The 18,725-nt window shown below is 42.5% G+C and overlaps 1 protein-coding gene across 1 annotated transcript; it reads left to right on the forward strand.

Annotated features, from left to right (window-relative positions):
- Positions 1-9,549: 9,549 nt before the first annotated feature.
- LOC308290814 (kelch domain-containing protein 3-like) lies at positions 9,550-10,659 on the forward strand (the record flags this gene model as incomplete). The annotated part of the gene is made up of 1 exon (XM_080732725.1): positions 9,550-10,659. The coding sequence occupies one exon, from the start codon at positions 9,550-9,552 to the stop codon at positions 10,657-10,659; it is 1,110 nt and encodes a 369-aa protein (XP_080588851.1).
- Positions 10,660-18,725: the final 8,066 nt, after the last annotated feature.

Consider the following 18,725-nt stretch of genomic DNA (forward strand, 5'->3'; position numbering starts at 1 on the left):
CACCTTAGATCTTTCATGGCAATCGGACGCTGCATGCATGATTTCAAGCATTGTGTTCCAAAAATGTGTTTTGCTAAAGTCTACCTGCTGGTGGCGCTATAACAGGACAATGTTAAAAAGGTAGCATTTGTTCCTTGACCTAGTGGGAATATGTGTGGCAAATGTCACGGTAATCGCAAGCTGCGTTGATGATTTGAGGCATTTTGTTCAAAAACGGAGCAATCCTGCAAACTTTGGAAGCTAATATTAGCCAATCAGGATGGAATATGAAATATCAGACGGATCGGACTTGATCACATGACTATAGAGATACTGTGTACCGATTTGCATGAGTTTTGGATAAAATCTCAAGGAGTAATATCCAAAAATGTGTTTTACATAAGTCGGGCCAAAGGTGGCGCTATAAAAGGCTGATGTGAAAAATGCAGGGCAAAGGTTTATCCTTAGCCTCTAGGGAGTGCGCTTACAAAGTTTGAAACTGATCGGTGGAGTTATAGGTAAAACCACAAATCGGGCTGTTATAGCGCCACCATGAGGCTGATAAAAAAATAAATAAGTGGCATTTCTTCCTCGGCCTAGTGGGAATGTGTGTGCGCGATTTCATGATAATTGCACTTTGCGTTTGTGTTTTGAGGCATTTTGTTCAAAACGGCTCAATCCCACAAACTTTGGAAGCCAATCTTAGCCAATCAGAATGGAATATGCAAAATCGGACAGATCCGTGTCGATCACATGACTGTCGAGATATTGCCTACCGATTTGTAGGATTTGTGGACAAAATCTGTAAGAGTAGTGCACAGAAATGTGTTTAGCGAACATCGGCCACTAGTTGGCGCTAGAAAAGGCCCATTTGAAAAATTTAGGGCAGAGGTTCTAGATTGGCATCCAGGGAATGTGTGTGCTCACTTTGGCAGCGACCGGGCCAACGGCGACTGAGATTTGTCGCTCACAAACTGCGAGGACGCACGCACGGACGGACGGACGCACGGACGGACGCACGCACGGACGCACGGACGGACACACGGACGGAGGGGAAAACATACTCTCCCTCAGCCTTCGGCTGGTGGAGACAATGAACTGAGAGCTAGAAGGAAATCCAGGCCTTGCAACACAAAGTTCAAGCTGGGCAGACCCAAAGGTGTCCCAGAGACCAGGATGAAGGAAAGGCAATGCAGCATGTACTGTGGTAGAGATGGCGACCTGCATCAGTTGAACCTACAAATACAAAAAATACTGACACATTTCAGAATTTCTGAGAATCTTTAATTTTTTTAAAAACAATATATAATTAAAACATTTCTGAAAAGCATAATCATTCCATGAATACTTCAGCTCAACATATACTGTATTTTCAGAAGATCTGATGCAGTAACTTTAAACCATCAAATCAATTTTCTGTTGCATTCCCTGTCATGGATGACTGACACAGTATGTTATTAGGAGGTTGCTGATCATTTCAGTGGGGCATATGCTATGCTGTACAAGCGATTATTATTGTTATTATTCATTCCTGTCAGAGTCACAGACTTTGCCTGACCTGCTTAGCTATGTTCATGTTCTAGTTTTCATTGTTCTAAAGCTCTTGTCTTCCCCAGCTGTATCTAATTTATAATCACCCCCTCATGTCATGTCTATATTAGCCAGTCCTTGTCATTGTTTGGTGTCACATCATGTCAGTTTGTTTGGGATGTCTGTTCTGTTCCACTGAATTAAAACACCCAACCATTATGGTTTTTGAACACTACCTGCCTGGCTGTCCTGCAATTGAGTTCTCACATGTGACAATTTCCTACTATCCGGCAGCATTAAACCACTGATTATCTCCCTCCCATCCCAGCTCTTTCCCTTTGGACCAACCTACAAAGATCATATTTCAGGACTCGGGTTCATTTCTGAATAAAGAACACCACTGAATGTGAAATTAAAGAAACACAGTCTCACACAACACCAGGGCGTGTTTTGTGCGTGTGAGCATGTGTGCATGCAGCCTAAATTAATTTTCACAATACAACGGTGACAGCTGACTATTGTGACGTGCAAGAAACACAAACGCAGCCTCAATGGGGGCCAAAACCAGAGGCTTTCAATTCTGTCATCATCAACCCCAGCACAGCGATGGCACGGCCAGAATAAGCATGAAAGCGGAGCGAGACAAAGGCGAAGCATGACAACATTGCCAAGCTGCTCTCAGCAGAACCAGAGAACCAGCTGTGTCTCCACAGCTGTGTGAAACATGGAGTGTGAGAGCCCTCAGAGTACATCTTTGTCATGCTAGTGTCCCTAACAACGACCAAGACACACACCAAAATGTGGGAGATGGATGGGTGGAAATCACATTGTTGCCTTGTTAACGGTGTGTTTTCATGGTAATAATTGTTATTATTGTTTTTAATCATACATGTTGTTACTTTTTACTGTTCTGTGTTTCCTGTCAGGTCTGTTAATAAAAAACATCCCATTACCAAAGCATTTGGCTGCGTGCCCCGCTCTCCTTCATGGCGGAAGTTTGAATGTCTATGTGCTTACATAGTCTCTTACAGACACCAGGGGATAACCTCAACTGAATGTTTTCGGTCTTACGCAAGAAGCCAAAAGAAGTGACTTCATTCTTGTTCTATCTGGGGGAAATACTAAGTCAGAGTCTTCTATAGTATATTGTGCCTAAGCTCTTTTGTCTTTCATGATGCATTTGATTTACAGTATATAAACACAAGGGAGAGGTCTCTTGAGACCGACTGTATTTGATTTGGCACAAAGCTATGTTGGATTTTGGCATCCAGCTGCTGCGATCTTGATCCCCTTTTCTAAACTCCAGCAACACATCATAGAGAAGCATTGCAGATGATGTTAATGTGACCAGTGATGGCATGGTTCAGATGTGGTCAGGGGTGTCACAGGGGGGAAAGGTGGGACTGAGTTACTAATAGGGCCCAAGGTGGAGGGGCCTTAATTATTTTAGCTATTGAAAAATTGCAGATATACAAGCTCACAGCGCGACACAGAGTGCCGCGCTGCAAGCTTGTAAATCTGCTATTTTTGAAAAGTCGTGAAAAGGTGTGCAAATCTTTGAATATATGTATTTTTAAGCGAATATTTTAAACTCAAATTTTGCTTGTGGGGGGTCCCTGGAACTAAATATTTTTAGATGGGGGTCCGTGGCCAAATACATATAATTTAGGGGGTCCTTCACATGAAAAGGTTTGAGCACCACTGACATAAAAAAAAAATCAAACCTTGGTTCGAAGTGGAGCGGTGAATCTGAGCAGCTATGTGTGTGTGTGTGTGTGTGTGTGTGTGTTGCGTGCGTGTGTGAGTGAGTGGTGAGTGTGCCTGGCCTGCACAAAACAGCGCCCCTCCTTTAACTAGTGTGTTGTGTGTGGCCACTCAAGGTATTGCCAGGCTACGGACACGGCCACCCAGCCAGCCACCCACCCACCCACCCACATACCCACGGACATACCTGTCTATTGGGAGCGCTTTCACCGCTCCAAAAATCAAACCTCGGTTCGAAGTGGAGCGGTGAATCTGAGCAGCTATACCCTGTGTGTGTTGCTAAAGGCCTAAACTGTAAACTGTAAACTGTGCCTGTGAGTGAGTGGTGAGTGTGCCTGGCCTGCACAAAACAGCGCCCCTCCTTTAACTAGTGTGTTGTGTGTGGCCACTCAAGGTATTGCCAGGCTACGGACACGGCCAGCCACCCAGCCACCCACCCAGGGACATACCCACGGACATACCTGTCTATTGGGAGCGCTTTCACCGCTCCCAAAAACTATTAAGGATTTGAAATATTCAAAGACGATTTTTCAAAAATAGCAGATCTACAGGCTCGCAGTGCGACACGTGAGCTTGTAGATCTGCTATGTTTCAATAGTTAAAGCACAAAATACCGTAATGTGTAATAATGAAGAACATTCATGGGGGGCCCGCAGTGAATCCTTGTACCCAGGGCCCAGAATTTGGTGCGACACCCCGGGATCTGGTGATGATGGATGGGCAGTGAGATCATTGCCTTAAAGTGGGCGCATTATGTCATTACAATAATGCCATTGAAATATTGCATTACTCTGTGCACACCAAGAAAGATCTTGAAGCGACTCCCACCCTGGCCTTCTTTGACAGACTCTCTTGTAACCTGGTAAAAACATAAATCATGTTGCTCGTATTGCATGGTGTCATCATCTGTGGAGCAACTTCCCTCTGTACATTCCTTTCGGGATGGACTGTGGGATGGAGTGTGAAGTAAGAAGGGAGTTACCGTACCTAGGCTTCCATGAATCGTTTCCTACCCTTGTCTCTACTTTGGCAGGCTGCCAATTTGGGACGAGATAACCCACAGAAGAGAAGCACATGCCAATTGAAGACGTGTACATGTATGGATGTCTGTCTGTGTACCACGGAGTGATTATTGCCTATGATAGCTGAATCATCCGGAAAACCTCAACTGGCGTGTTTGTGTGTGTGTGAATGTTCAGGATGTGGTTAAGAGGCTTACATGGGAAAAACTTGACTTTGGAGGATTTTCAGGATTATCTCACCCAGCAAAATATATGTTGTCACGGTATAATGAAACCAGATGCTACAGGTACTTTGTGTAGTCCTATCCACTGTCCATTACATTTAGTCACACTCGCTCTCTACCATCTTTTGACAGACTATCACTATCAGATATCTGGGATTTTGAATATCAATATATATTGTGTCCAGTGTTGTCTTTTCCTGATTTCAATCACTTGAGCCATATTTTATACTCAAAAATAGCAGAAATACCAATCTACAAGCTGACAACATGCAATATATCAATATGTTGTGAGTTTGTAGATCTTTTTTCTTTGTGTTTGACATTTTTTTAAATAAATATTGTGATATTAGATTTTGTGCATATTACCCAATCCTACATACTGTAGTGTCTTAAATATTGATATTGTTCGATTCATATCTTATATCTTTTATATCTCTAGTCGGGAACCGGCAAACTTGGGAACGATGTAAATAGGGAATGAATGCCCCACCCTTTAATACAAACCCCATTATACCTGTTGTCATAGGACCCGTTTTGACCATCTGTTTGCCTGTGTCCATTTATGCCCATATATCGAGATCTCTGCAGACACAGTGCCGGTTCCGGAAAACTCTGACATCAGACATTTATTTCTTTAGCAACAGCCAACTAACCACACACAAATGTTTCAGAGCTGCATCTTCCTCAGCTTGTGTGCAGATGTGGGGTGATTTCATTTACTTCAAGAACCCCACCCTTATATTTACAAGCACTGTGATCAACAATAATATTATTACATACAATGACAATCTCATTAAACCTTTTTTTCCCTTAACGTTTCTGTACACTAAAGCAAATACATTTGCAAAAAAATGCTGCTTATTTACAAGAAGCAAGCCAAACTGAAATCAATATTTAGATCTCCTGAGGCCTGATCAGATGCTGTCCTGACAACAATAAAATAGCAGATCTATGTTGAGAGTTTGTAGATTGGCTATTTTCAGCGTCTAGATTTGGTAGAGAGAAAGCGGGACCAAGTAGGCTACAGATCCTACCACGATCAAGTTGACCAAGTATAGAGGGTTTGACTAAGACATCGGGCCCTATTTTCGTCCATGCCTTAACCCTTATCCCTAAACTTCTTTGCCTTTTTTTTTTTTTACTATTTTGAAAAACATTTTTAAATAGTTCAAATAGTTGATCTACAAGCTCCCAGTGTCGATGTAGACCGACTAAGCTATTTGAAGTATTTTAAAATGTTTTTCATAATAGTAAAAACATGCAAAGCAGTTTAGGGATGGAGGAAAATATAGCTCATCTTCTCTGTCACTGTGTGACCCCGGTCACCTCAGGCCAATGTGGTCAAGAGGGACTTGAGAACTCAAGTGTGGGGGTGGAAGTCTGTATTACCGAAGCGATGGGAATGAGATGTGTTTTTGTAAATATGGGAACTTCCTCTCTGTGTGCCCCAATGCCCCATGTTCCCTGATAGACAATTAAGTGAATCACGTAAAAGACCAGGCTTACTGGACACAGACAGTTCAGACAGGTCACTCCTCCTCATCCTAATGAATGGCGTATTTTTACAGCCGGTTTTCTTTTGCTCTTGCTAGTGTAACGGTAGCATCGAAAAGCCATTCTCAGCGGAAGCAGGGGGACGTGCTGTTTATAGCAGTTGAGCGTTCGGTACACAACCGCATAAAACGATTGTTGTATCCAAATGACCTCATTTCCTGTTACACAGGGGTTCACAAGTATACCTGTGAAAACAATACTTTGCCCTGTCCTCTGCACGAGTAAGAGTTTCCACATACTGTTCTCAACGGGCTAGGCCTTTCCCCCCACCTCTTGTAGTGTCATGGAAACATGTATCCAGAGGCAGTCTTTTTTGGCATGGGAGACGCGAGCTCTTTCCATTCATGGAATAATCTGCATGGGTGGAGTTTGATTAGGAAAAGGCACAAAGGAAGGGCACGTGTGAGGGTTTTGGTGAAAGTTGATTATTTGCCATCTTTGAGATTACAGACTACTACCTGCATTGTTTTCACACACAGTGAGAGAGAAAGCACGGAGGTTAGGGACTCCAAGCCATTTAATGCCCTTTCACTGTACTGTGGATGACCACATTCTCACACTGTTTCATTTAGTTTGTTTGTTTTGTCAGTAGGTGCCACAGCAAGGGAGCTGCCAGGCAGGTTCCTGTTTTGGAGAGTTCAGGATTTGTGAGGGAATTATATTCCATACTCTATATCTACTGTACCATGATATATAGCAGGGGTTCCCAAACCTTTTTGTCTCAGGGCACCCCATAAATATTTTTTTAATCCGAGGCACCCCTACATAATATTTTTCACTCCCAGCACCTTATATTTATAGCATATCGTCGTTGTCGGGTGGAAATCTTGTATGTCCAAAACCGTTTGTTTTATATTTATCATCTATAAAATTTACTAAACTAGTGAAAACAGCAGATCTACAAGCACACAACGCGAGGCGCTGTGTGCTTGTAGATCGGCTGTTTTCACTAGTTTTGTGCGACAGAGGTTTCTGCCTGACGATATTCTAGTGATTATGTTGCGAGGAAAACGTTGAGATAATAGCCATTTTGGTTATAACTGACTGAAAATAACTTTGTACTTCAAGTTTAAAATTATACTAAATATTTTTTCAAGTTTCCAAATAAATTCCAAATATTATCAAATGATCTCGCGGCACCCCTGGACTGCCGTCATGGCACCCCAAGCCCCGTCACCCACTTTGAAAACCCCTGATGTATAGGCCTACTGCTGCTGCTACTGCTGGGTGGGTTATACAGAACAATGCATGGTCTGCTGACACAAACACCAACCACTTCAACACTGACATCCCTATTTTAGGCATATCACTATAGGCTATATTTGGGGGGGAGGGGAATATTTAGAAAATGTGTGAAAATGTTTGTTTGAATATAGGCCTTTAGTTCACCCACATTTTTACACACCCCATGAAGCCTTGAATTTAGTTTTTGTCACAATACAGGGTATGCGCGTGACATCATCATCATATCCGGAGGTTATGCGGGAACGCCTACTGAATGGCAAAAAACTACTTTCTAGCCTTGACAGCCCACATCTAAACAGAAAAGTCCTATCTGATTGCATTAAACAACGTTAAACAACGTTAAACTCACTTTGCCACTCACTTTTCCACTTGGTTTTCCACTCGATTTGCCATTCACTTCATGCATGCGCTATACCCTCTATTCTAAGCCAATAATTTGATGAAAGGGTGGCTACTCAGTAGGAAATTGAATTGAGCCGGTCGGTGGTCAACTAATTATTGGCTAAAAGCAACAAAAACCTAAAAATCTCCATGAATTCAAGTCTTCATAGGGTGTGCATTTAAGTAATTTATTGGGTGAACAACTAAAACCTGTAAGGCAAGGCAAAGTAGGCAAAGCCAGGCAAGTCTATTTGTATACCATATTTCATACATAGGCAATTCATTAGAAATGCAAAAGTCCTAAAAGGCATTAAAAGCACAAAATGCATAATATTTAAGAAAATTATAAAATCACACCTAGTGTGAAGCGAACGGTGCTATTTATGAGTTTATTTCATTAAGCATCCCGAGAAGCTTGGCCAATGTGACCCTGGGCGTACATACAACAAGCTTTGAGCATTTTGTGCCAAGAGATGTAGGCTAGATGTAGGCCACGCTTCAGAGCCCGGACAAAGCCAGATGTTGGAGCGTAGCTCCTTCCAGGAGCTCTCTCAAAAAAGACAATGAAAGAAACAGGTGAAAGCTGAATTATTTTCTTAATAAAAAGGCACTGCAGAACATCAACGTTTTTTGTATAGATTTAAAAGTTGGCATTTTTGGCACTAGCCACAGATCCTCTACTAATACAACTCTACTGCATAAAACAAATTCTGGGCATGTCATAGACGTGAATTTTGCATAATAGGCAATCATTCACCGAACATAGCCAGTGCAGCACGTTATGACCATCATGGTCTATTTTCTGCAAATAGATTTGGTGTAGACCAGATGGGAAAAATGAGGGTGCCAAGGATCCAGCCGTGTGGGACCCCGGTCAATGAAGTAGGAAGGGTTTAAGCACTGGTTAATGTGAGGGAGCTTTGGATTCACATGCACCGTGAGGCCTCCTTTGTCTGGTATCTCAGTGGTGCCCATGCGTGCAGGGACTCTGGCCCGGGCTCAGATTACTGCTGGGAAAACAGGCATAGCACGAGTCCAACAGGTGATGGGCTTGATGGAGGGGGTTGTCATAACACTCCAGACACTTCTCCACCCAGGGAACTACTGATCAAAATTAATTACACATCGGAGATGACCTCAGAAGAGTATTTATAGTCTCTCTTTGGGGTGCAGGGAAAGGGGATCCCCTGAGAGAGAATGGCCGTATCCAAGGCATTGGTCCAAGAATAAACCTCTGGTCAGGACATGGGACAACTTGCCTTCCGCTCAGCGGATTCAGGGAAGTAATGAGAGGAGATATTGTTTGTCTCTTTAAAGCGGGGGTCTTCAACGTTTTTTTTTCAATTTGTGTTTTCAGATATTTAATCACTTGAATCGTCACTACTTAATAAACTTGACCTTTCACTCTGTACTTGGTGTGCTCTTGGTAGATCTGCTATTTTTGGCTAAGTTCTCAGAATATGGACACCTTGGTTCAAGTGGTAAATATAAAAAAGGAGAAAAAATATTTCTATCACACAAAGATTTGGAGGACCCCCTGTAGTAACTATGAGGACCCCCTAGGGGTCCCGGACTCCTGTTGAAGACCCCTGCTTTAAAGAATCTGTTCTCCATTCAAGTGTAAGGTTAAGGGTTTTTCAGATCAACACCAATTATTCATAGATTTAGATGTAGATAGATCTACCCAGCCCATCGTTGGCTTTTGCGGGATTTGCCAAACATCACATGACATTTGAGCCACTTGTTCCAATACAAGCGGCAGAGAACACAACATTTGTCCATTCTTTTAAACAAACAATTCAGTTCAAACCCAGTCTTAGACACACATACGGTTCTCCATTTGTCCTGCGATGCTCCGTTGGGCTGTGCATCTGAAAGGAGCTCCGAAGCAGCATGACATCCATGCTGCGGTGGCAGCCAGACACCAGCTCTTCTCATTCGGAGGCCGAGGGTACAGCCATGTGGGCACCGGGGACCACAAGACCACCAGGGACGACCAGATCGGCGTGCACGTCTTCAACACAGTGTCTCTGCGCTGGAGGAAGTTGCCCCCGGCGACAGACCAAAGTGGAGAACGTCCCAGCGAGGTTCCTTCCATGCGTTGCGGCCACACGGCCGTGCTGATAGAGGACACCATCTACATCTGGGGGGGGTGGCCTTATTGCCACCTGATCTACACATTCGACGTTGACACTCGGGGATGGTTCAGACCCGCCTGCGCTTCCGGGTCTGTTCCGGGGGGGAGGTATGGCCACTCGGCCTGCGTCTTGGGGACGGTCATGTACATCTACGGAGGAGTCACCGACCTGACCGAACACGCCAATGACATCTACAAGCTGGACATCAGCACAATGGTCTGGTCTGTAATCGACACCGGAGGCACACGGCCACCCGCTTCGGAATATCACTCTGCCACCATCATCGGGACCAGTATGTTTGTGTTCGGGGGATGGGGGGGCTGGGTGAACCAGTGGGACGACTGCAGCGACCTCCGGGTGTTTGACACAGAGACCAACTGGCTGAGCACACCTTCCTCCGCACAGCGCCACCGGCCCAGAAGACGTGTGGGTCACTCGGCATTTGCCTACAACGGCGAGCTGTACGTGTTCGGCGGCCACAACCTGAACCGGACCTTCAATGACCTATGGAAATACAGCCCAGAGACCTTCTCCTGGAGGAAGGTTAAGCCCAAGGGCAAAGACCCCTGCAGGATGCACTGGATGTGCTGTTGCGTGCTGGGAGATCGTGTCATCCTCTTTGGAGGGTACAAAACGAACAACTCAGCCCCCAGCGACCTGTACATCCTGGACCTCAGTCCCAGTCTGAACGCGTTATGCAAGCGAGCGGTCCTTCGATACGGTCTGAAGCAGTTGGAACTCCCATACGACATCAGGTGGGAGCTGGCGGCCATGACGCAAAAGAAACCGCGAAGAAAAAAGACGAAAAAGCGAGCCCCATGAGGAAACATCTGTAGTAGCTAAAAGTGTGATGGAAAATGGCGGAATATGGTTGGAACTGGGCGTGGCTTTTTTTGTTAGAAATAGCCCCCTGCCCACAAATGGAATATTGTAGGTATCCTCAACAGAGGGTCCAGGACCACTAGGGGGCCGCCAAATCTTTGTGTGGTATGGCTGTGCGTGTGTCTGTAGCCTTTTTCCTCAGCGTTTTGCCATAGCAAAACGTGTGTGTGTAGCATAGCCTGTCCATAGAGTGGCTGTGCTTGTGTCTGTAGCCTTTTTCCTCAGCGTTTTGCCATAGCAAAACATGTGTGTGTAGCATAGCCTGTACATCCTAGACTCAAATCCTAGTCTGAAGACGTTATGCAAGCACAAGCATGATTTTTTTCTTTTGTTTTACAACCCTAGCATCCCTATTCTGAGGGGAATACTAGAAAGATGCAATTGGAAATTGCAAGTGTGGTTGCTGTCGTCACTATGTTAGCTTGCTGCAGAATATAGTAACATCAGAATATAGTAACATCAGAATATAGTAACATCAGAATATAGTAACATCAGAATATAGTAACATCAGAATATAGTAACATCAGAATATAGTAACATCAGAATATAGTAACATCAGAATATAGTAACATCAGAATATAGTAACATCAGAATATAGTCACATCAGAATATAGTAACATCAGAATATAGTAACATCAGAATATAGTAACATCAGAATATAGTCACATCAGAATATAGTCACATCAGAATATAGTAACATCAGAATATAGTCACATCAGAATATAGTAACATCAGAATATAGTCACATCAGAATATAGTCACATCAGAATATAGTCACATCAGAATATAGTCACATCAGAATATAGTAACATCAGAATATAGTAACATCAGAATATAGTAACATCAGAATATAGTAACATCAGAATATAGTAACATCAGAATATAGTCACATCAGAATATAGTCACATCAGAATATAGTAACATCAGAATATAGTAACATCAGAATATAGTCACATCAGAATATAGTCACATCAGAATATAGTCACATCAGAATATAGTCACATCAGAATATAGTCACATCAGAATATAGTCACATCAGAATATAGTAACATCAGAATATAGTCACATCAGAATATAGTAACATCAGAATATAGTCACATCAGAATATAGTCACATCAGAATATAGTCACATCAGAATATAGTAACATCAGAATATAGTAACATCAGAATATAGTAACATCAGAATATAGTCACATCAGAATATAGTCTCATCAGAATATAGTCTCATCAGAATATAGTCACATCAGAATATAGTAACATCAGAATATAGTAACATCAGAATATAGTAACATCAGAATATAGTCTCATCAGAATATAGTAACATCAGAATATAGTAACATCAGAATATAGTAACATCAGAATATAGTCACATCAGAATATAGTAACATCAGAATATAGTAACATCAGAATATAGTAACATCAGAATATAGTCACATCAGAATATAGTCTCATCAGAATATAGTCTCATCAGAATATAGTAACATCAGAATATAGTCACATCAGAATATAGTCACATCAGAATATAGTCTCATCAGAATATAGTCACATCAGAATATAGTCACATCAGAATATAGTCACATCAGAATATAGTCACATCAGAATATAGTAACATCAGAATATAGTAACATCAGAATATAGTCACATCAGAATATAGTCACATCAGAATATAGTCACATCAGCAACCACACTTGCAATTTCCAATTGCTCGACCAATACTCCAGCTAGCACCACTCCCAAATGTGTTTCCACCCATTTCTAATTTCATCTGATTAAAGGTAAAAACCTGTTCACAAATAAAGTTTATCTGGAATAAATAAAGTTCACAAATAAAGTTTATCTAGAATAAATACATTTTCCCCAGGACTACAGTGTGTTGCCCCGTTGGGCAACCACAGTAATTAGCCAAAAATAGTAGATTCAAGAAGTGTGAAGTGAGCAGTGCCTTTTATGAATAAATTTCATTATGTCCCGCGAGGCTTGGCCAATGCCAGGCTTTGGTCAGGTTTACTAAATATTGAGGGTTATATGTGGTTAAAAAAGTGGTTAAATGTCTGAAAATAAAATTGAACATGAATCCAATTTTCAAGATGGCGCCTTTTCCCTCCCAACTTATAGGCATTAGATGCCTACATTTATTTAGCATACCCAATAGTAACAAAATCCATTGAAAGATATTTTCAATAATATATTTTTGGTTTCAACCATATTGACCTAGCCCATCTAATATTATATTCATTGCAAACCGACCACTATGGGGCGAGCCCAACTCGCTTGCGATGGTTTTTGAAAACCTCATCATGCCTCATACCTAACACCATGCCAAAAATCTCACCAAGTGCACAATCTTGATGATTTTTGACAAATTCCCTCCTTCTCCCTCCCTTCTTTCAGTCCCGACCAGACACCCTTCTATACTTTCTTCCATGTGCATTTTTGGAGAAACATTATTGTTCCCAATAAATCACTCAAAATCAAACAGGATAGCCTACCAGAGAATTTCCTTCTGAAAGGCAACATTTTACAGCTGAAATGTGTTTTCCTGCCTTACCTCAAGCACTAACACATGACTTTCTTTTGGAGGGGTGCCTCAGCGCTCCAATGCATGAGTGTGTACGAGGCATATGGGTATACTCATACAGTACATACCTACCTAGTACCTACACAGTGTGTAGGTATATGAGTATACTCATATACACCTTGTATGAGTAACAACAGCTACAATACCATACTGGGTGACTAAGTGGCGCTGTTGAGCAGCCTTGACACGAATGGACAACTGAAGAATTCATTTACTGTAGTTTAACACTTCTCAAAGTCACCGCTCACTTCACACTAGGTGTGATTTTATATTTTTTATTGTTTTTTCCATTTGAAATGTCAGAGGAGAATTGCACTGCCATGCCATATAGGGTCACTTGAGCTCTGGGTACCAACCAACATGGAGGAAGATTCAGTAAGTCTCTGTGCACAATTAATATCTTGATATCTGTCAAGTTCGTCTGATGGCCAGACACTCCCAAAGTCAGCATACTCTCACTCTTGGACCTGGAAGTGCATTATTCACTCGCAACTTGCAATAGGTTGACTCACTGTCTTAACTCATCTGCTAAGAACATTTGAAACAAGGTAGTTGCACTGTCAGAAGTCAACGTGCGAGCAAGCCGCTAGGCAAGCGAGTCAGGGGTCATGCCGAACAGTGGGAAGTCTGCTTCTGCTGTCTTAGCACAGTTTGAGTTACATACCAATATGCAGAGAATCGTAAATCATCCGCCCTCCTCAACATGCGATGCGACCGGGCAGGTAGGTAGACTGATCATAAGTCCGACCTCTCAATATTCCGACCAGGTTAACATTCACCAGGTTAGCATTCACCAGTGTCGGCAGGTTAGCACGTTAGTTTTACTGAGGTTAGGGTTAAGGTTAGGTTTAGGTGGTCAGGTCGGAATAATGGGAGGTCGGAAAAATGGGATGTCGGAACTATGACATGGCACCACAAAGTCTGACGCAGGGGAAATACAGATTCTCTGAAGATTGAGGAGATAGTGTGGCTTGAGAGCCGACTCCTAAGGCTTCCATGAAGAACAATCTGGTTTGACACTTCCACATCCCATAGCACTATGGTGTTGGTACCAAACCAGTGGTAGTGGTTCATCTGGGTGAGAAGAACTATGCACTCTGACCATTTGCATGTCATTTTCTGAACACCATTGTACAACAAAGAATAAATCAAGCTTTAACTCGGCCTCAAAGTTTGAACCTCTACACAGAATTTACGCACCTCCCTGACAGACTACATCCTGAGAGCTGATCAAATGATATCAATCCTAACCCTGACCTCACTCCCTGGGATTAGGCTCCAGGGGAGGGAGAGCTGAGGAATTCAAACAGCCATAAATTATTGGGGAGGTAAAGTGATCTGGAGGCCTGCTGTTTGGTAAATGATTCAATTTTGACCTGATGAGCCACATTTCATTCTCTGCTTGGTGGAAATCGCTTTCATGTAAGCAAGCCGCCACCTCTGAAAAGAGGTCAGTTCCTAGAGGTTTTGAGACCTTGTGTTGGAAGCTCAGTGTTCAAGCTTAAAATGGATCTGACCAGCAGTACGTCTTCCAGGCCCCGGCACACCATTGTCATCAGTGGCTGTATGATCCATTATTTAGCAATGCAGGACTTGAGGAATTTGAAGCTTTAGGAGGTTGGTATGGACTTCCCGGGGATGTTTTGGCTATGTGAGCGGAAGCACTTTCGTTTCGCTCCCACCCTCTTCTCTCAACAGACAGAGGGGCCCAGTGGGTTCTCGAGTAATCCCTGTATTCATAGGAAGAAAAAACAAACAAAAACAAAACAACAACAACAACTTTATGGTGTTGGGAATGGCTGCCGTTGCAACATGTCAGTCAATTAATATGAAATAAATGATTTTCTCGTCTCCTTTTTTCAATTTAGAGAGGCCATGTTCATTTTCTATGGTTGAGTCCTTTTGGAGAGCCGACGCAGCGCTTATGACAACTAACAGAGAGTACAACTGTGGCCCTCTTCATTTCTTTAACCCATTCAGGCTGGGTACACATTTTAGTGTATGGGAGGGGCTTACAGTACATGTACAGTATGTATCAACATATTTGTTTTTGTAGGCTAATTTCTGATTTGGGCCTAATAGTCCAGTCATTTTAGGCCAAAATTAGGCCAAACCTGGAACAAATTGCAATAGTAGCAAACTCAACTGATTTTGTATCCTCAATATGTCCTTAGTGAGGGAAAAAAAGTCCCAAGGAATCCCATCGGGGCAAAGTTTTGAAAACGACCTATCTACCTTCACTTACTATACACTACAATATAAAGGAAAAAATGACTGAAAAAAAATCTGCTTTAAGTGGGATGTGAGGGGTCAAACTAGGGGTTTTTAATTATTCTGAATCCATTGCAATCATTTGTTTTGCACGAAAAACATTCCTTGGGCCAGAAATGGCCACTCAAAACGTCAATTTTCATCAATTTTCATAAATTTTCATAAATTTTCAGTCTTTTGGGGTCCGTTTTTAGCCCAAGGAATGTTTTTCATGCAAAACAAATGCTTGCAATGGATTCAGAATAATTAAAAACACCTAGTTTGACCCCTCATATCCCACTTAAAGCAGATTTTTTTCAGTCATTTTTTCCGTTATATTGTAGTGTATAGTAATTGAAGGTAGGTAGGTCGTTTTCAAAACTTTGCCCCGGTGGGATTCCTTGGGACTTTTTTTCCCTCACTAAGGACATAATGAGGATACAAAATCAGTTGAGTTTGCTACTATTGCAATTTGTCTGAGGTCTAACCCTAAAATGACTGGACTATAACTATAGGTTAGGCCTAACAAGGTGGTGTTCCGCGAGCGTTGTTTCCTTTGGAAATGCCCTTTTGAAGATAATATAATATAAGTCATATAAGTCATATGAACATGTACATGTTGCACACACACACACACACACGCACGCACGCGCGCGCGCGCGCGCGCGCACACACACACACACACACACACACACACACACACACACACACACACACACACACGCACACACACACACACACCTACCTACACATACACACACGCGTGTCAACTCTGCTGCACTGTGTTGGGTGTCACCAGATTAGAGGCCTCTGAAGTCTCTCTCTATATAACATCAGCCTATGACCCTGGGGCCTTTCCCTGAGTGCTGGCCCCTTCATTAGGGCCCCCACAGAGTGTGTCCAGTCACCCGGGGAGGAGAGGTCATCCCCATGCACTTTTCTAATCACAGCTCTTTCCAGCTGACTCCCTCTGTAGCGGCAGCGGCAAGGTGAGTCAACGCACTCTTTGTTGAGGCACCTGAAGGCCCCTCCCCCTTCTGAAAAAAAAGAAACCTTCTTTTTTACTGATTAGGGGTTTTTGAAGTGGAAAACCAGTGAGTCAGAGAGGTACTCTTTGCTGAGGTTGGCCTTACAGCTGCCGCTTATTCATTACGTCAATGTTCTCTTCCTTTCTTTCTTTGTTATCAGTGCAGGCTAACTCTTTGTGGAAGGTTGTTTGGATTATTATTATAGTAATCTTTAACAGGTGGATGTGTATTTAGAGGTTTCTGGTCACCTGTCGGCTGTCTCCCTATCTGTCTTCACCTGTGTAATCCTGGACCAATACCTCATCCTGTTGGGGAGAGATAATTGGAACGGTCAGGGCAGGGAATGATATAGAGGTGAGGATGAGGGGTAAATGATTAAGAATTTAGTGTAGGGGACAGAGGAGCAGTGGAAGGAGGGGATTGGGGGGTGGGGGTGACATATGTTAGCAGCAGTAGAGCTGATATTATGATTGCCTTAAAGGACAACTTTAGTTTTTTACAACAAGGGTTCATATTTTAGATAGTAATTAGAGAAAAGAAAAGATGGGTGTTAAAATGATTTCATTTACTTCTTTCTATCGTTTTAGTGATTTTAACAATTTCGACACAATAAGCCCATTCCCAAGATGCACTGCAATCTTTCATGGTCATGTGACTTATGGGGGCTGGTGTAAATAGTAATAAAGACATTTGTCGGCTTATTGTGTCTAAAAATACATATTTAGACACTTGTACGCATGCCCACCCACTGAAATCAAAATAGTAAAATCGCTAAAATAATAGAAAGAAGTAAATTAAAACATTTTAACACTCATCTTTTCTTTTCTCTAATCACAATCTAAAATATGAACCCTTGTTGTAAAAAACAAAGTTGTCCTTTAAAGCCATACTGTGTAAGATGCCCAACTAGTGGTCATTAGCCCTATAGCAAACCGCGGTCGCGTCCGCGTCTTTCGGACGTTTTTCGTACCTTCAGACCCCCGCGTCTGCCTCCACCTCGCTGAGATCTATCTTTTAAGGGGTCCCTTGTTCCTGTGCGTTCAGTAATTCCAGAGATACGGACTCCTTCACCCTGCCTGGTAGGCGAAATTACCTAGAGAAGGGATGGTACAAACGGGCGACAACAAATATGGCTGCCATAGCGACCCCACTTCAAGATGCGCTGTGATTGGCCGGCAGTTGTATAACCCTCGCTGTGATTGGCCGGTAGTGTGATGACGCAATTTTGGCGCGAGATCCGGTCCACGGCAAGGATCTCAGTTTACATACAGAGAAGGCTTTACAGGCTGAAATTCACGGCGCGGATCTTCTAAAACGTTTGTGATTTAATAGTTAGGAGAATTTTAAGATTTGTTTTATAAAAAAAGTTACATAGTACAACTTTAAGGAATCTGTGCCTTTTAACGTTTTGTCTTTATTCATTACAAGGTACAGGGTGTGTCCCTCTCTCTATTAATAGAGAATGATGCAAGTTAGGGGCCCACGCTGTGTTAATGAGGAGCCCCACTGTCAGTCTCCCAGCATGGCATGGGTCTTGGAGGAGCCGAGGAGCTTTACTTAACCAGGAACACTGACATCAAAGGTATCCACGTATCCTACATAAAGCTACATGCAAAGTTTATCCCGATGTTAAGCTGTGAATAAATGCCGTTCTTTTATCTGGTTCATCGTGTAATCAAACAAAGCTCATAGGCATTAATTCATCTTTGTGTTCGTCGTCTGTGGAGTGCCCTGCCTTGTCATTTCTACAACTATGCACTTTACGCTACTCCCAAAGAGAGAGCTGAGGAACACTGGTCTCTGTGTTTACTATAGCACTCTGTAGCTAAGCTCTGTCATTTGTTACATCACAGTTTACATAGCAGGGGTTTCATACATTAGTGTATAGTCCATTACGCCCTACAATCTGTCTGTCTGAGCCCCTTTCATCCCCTTTTCAATTCCTCAAAAGGAAAATAAATTCATGGATTTACAATGACTAGACCACTCATGTCAGATGCACGTAAACATCAAGACAAGTCTTTTGATTAACCACAAACAAATAGACCCTCTGTCATTGACACACTCCAAAAGCACCTAGACTGTAAAAATGTTTATTTAAATTGCCATTTGACAAATTATGCATGAGCTTATGAATCCTAATAACACTA

Source organism: Nannobrachium achirus (genome assembly GCF_963921795.1).
Source record: "Nannobrachium achirus genome assembly, chromosome: 9".
NCBI lineage: Eukaryota > Metazoa > Chordata > Actinopteri > Myctophiformes > Myctophidae > Nannobrachium > Nannobrachium achirus.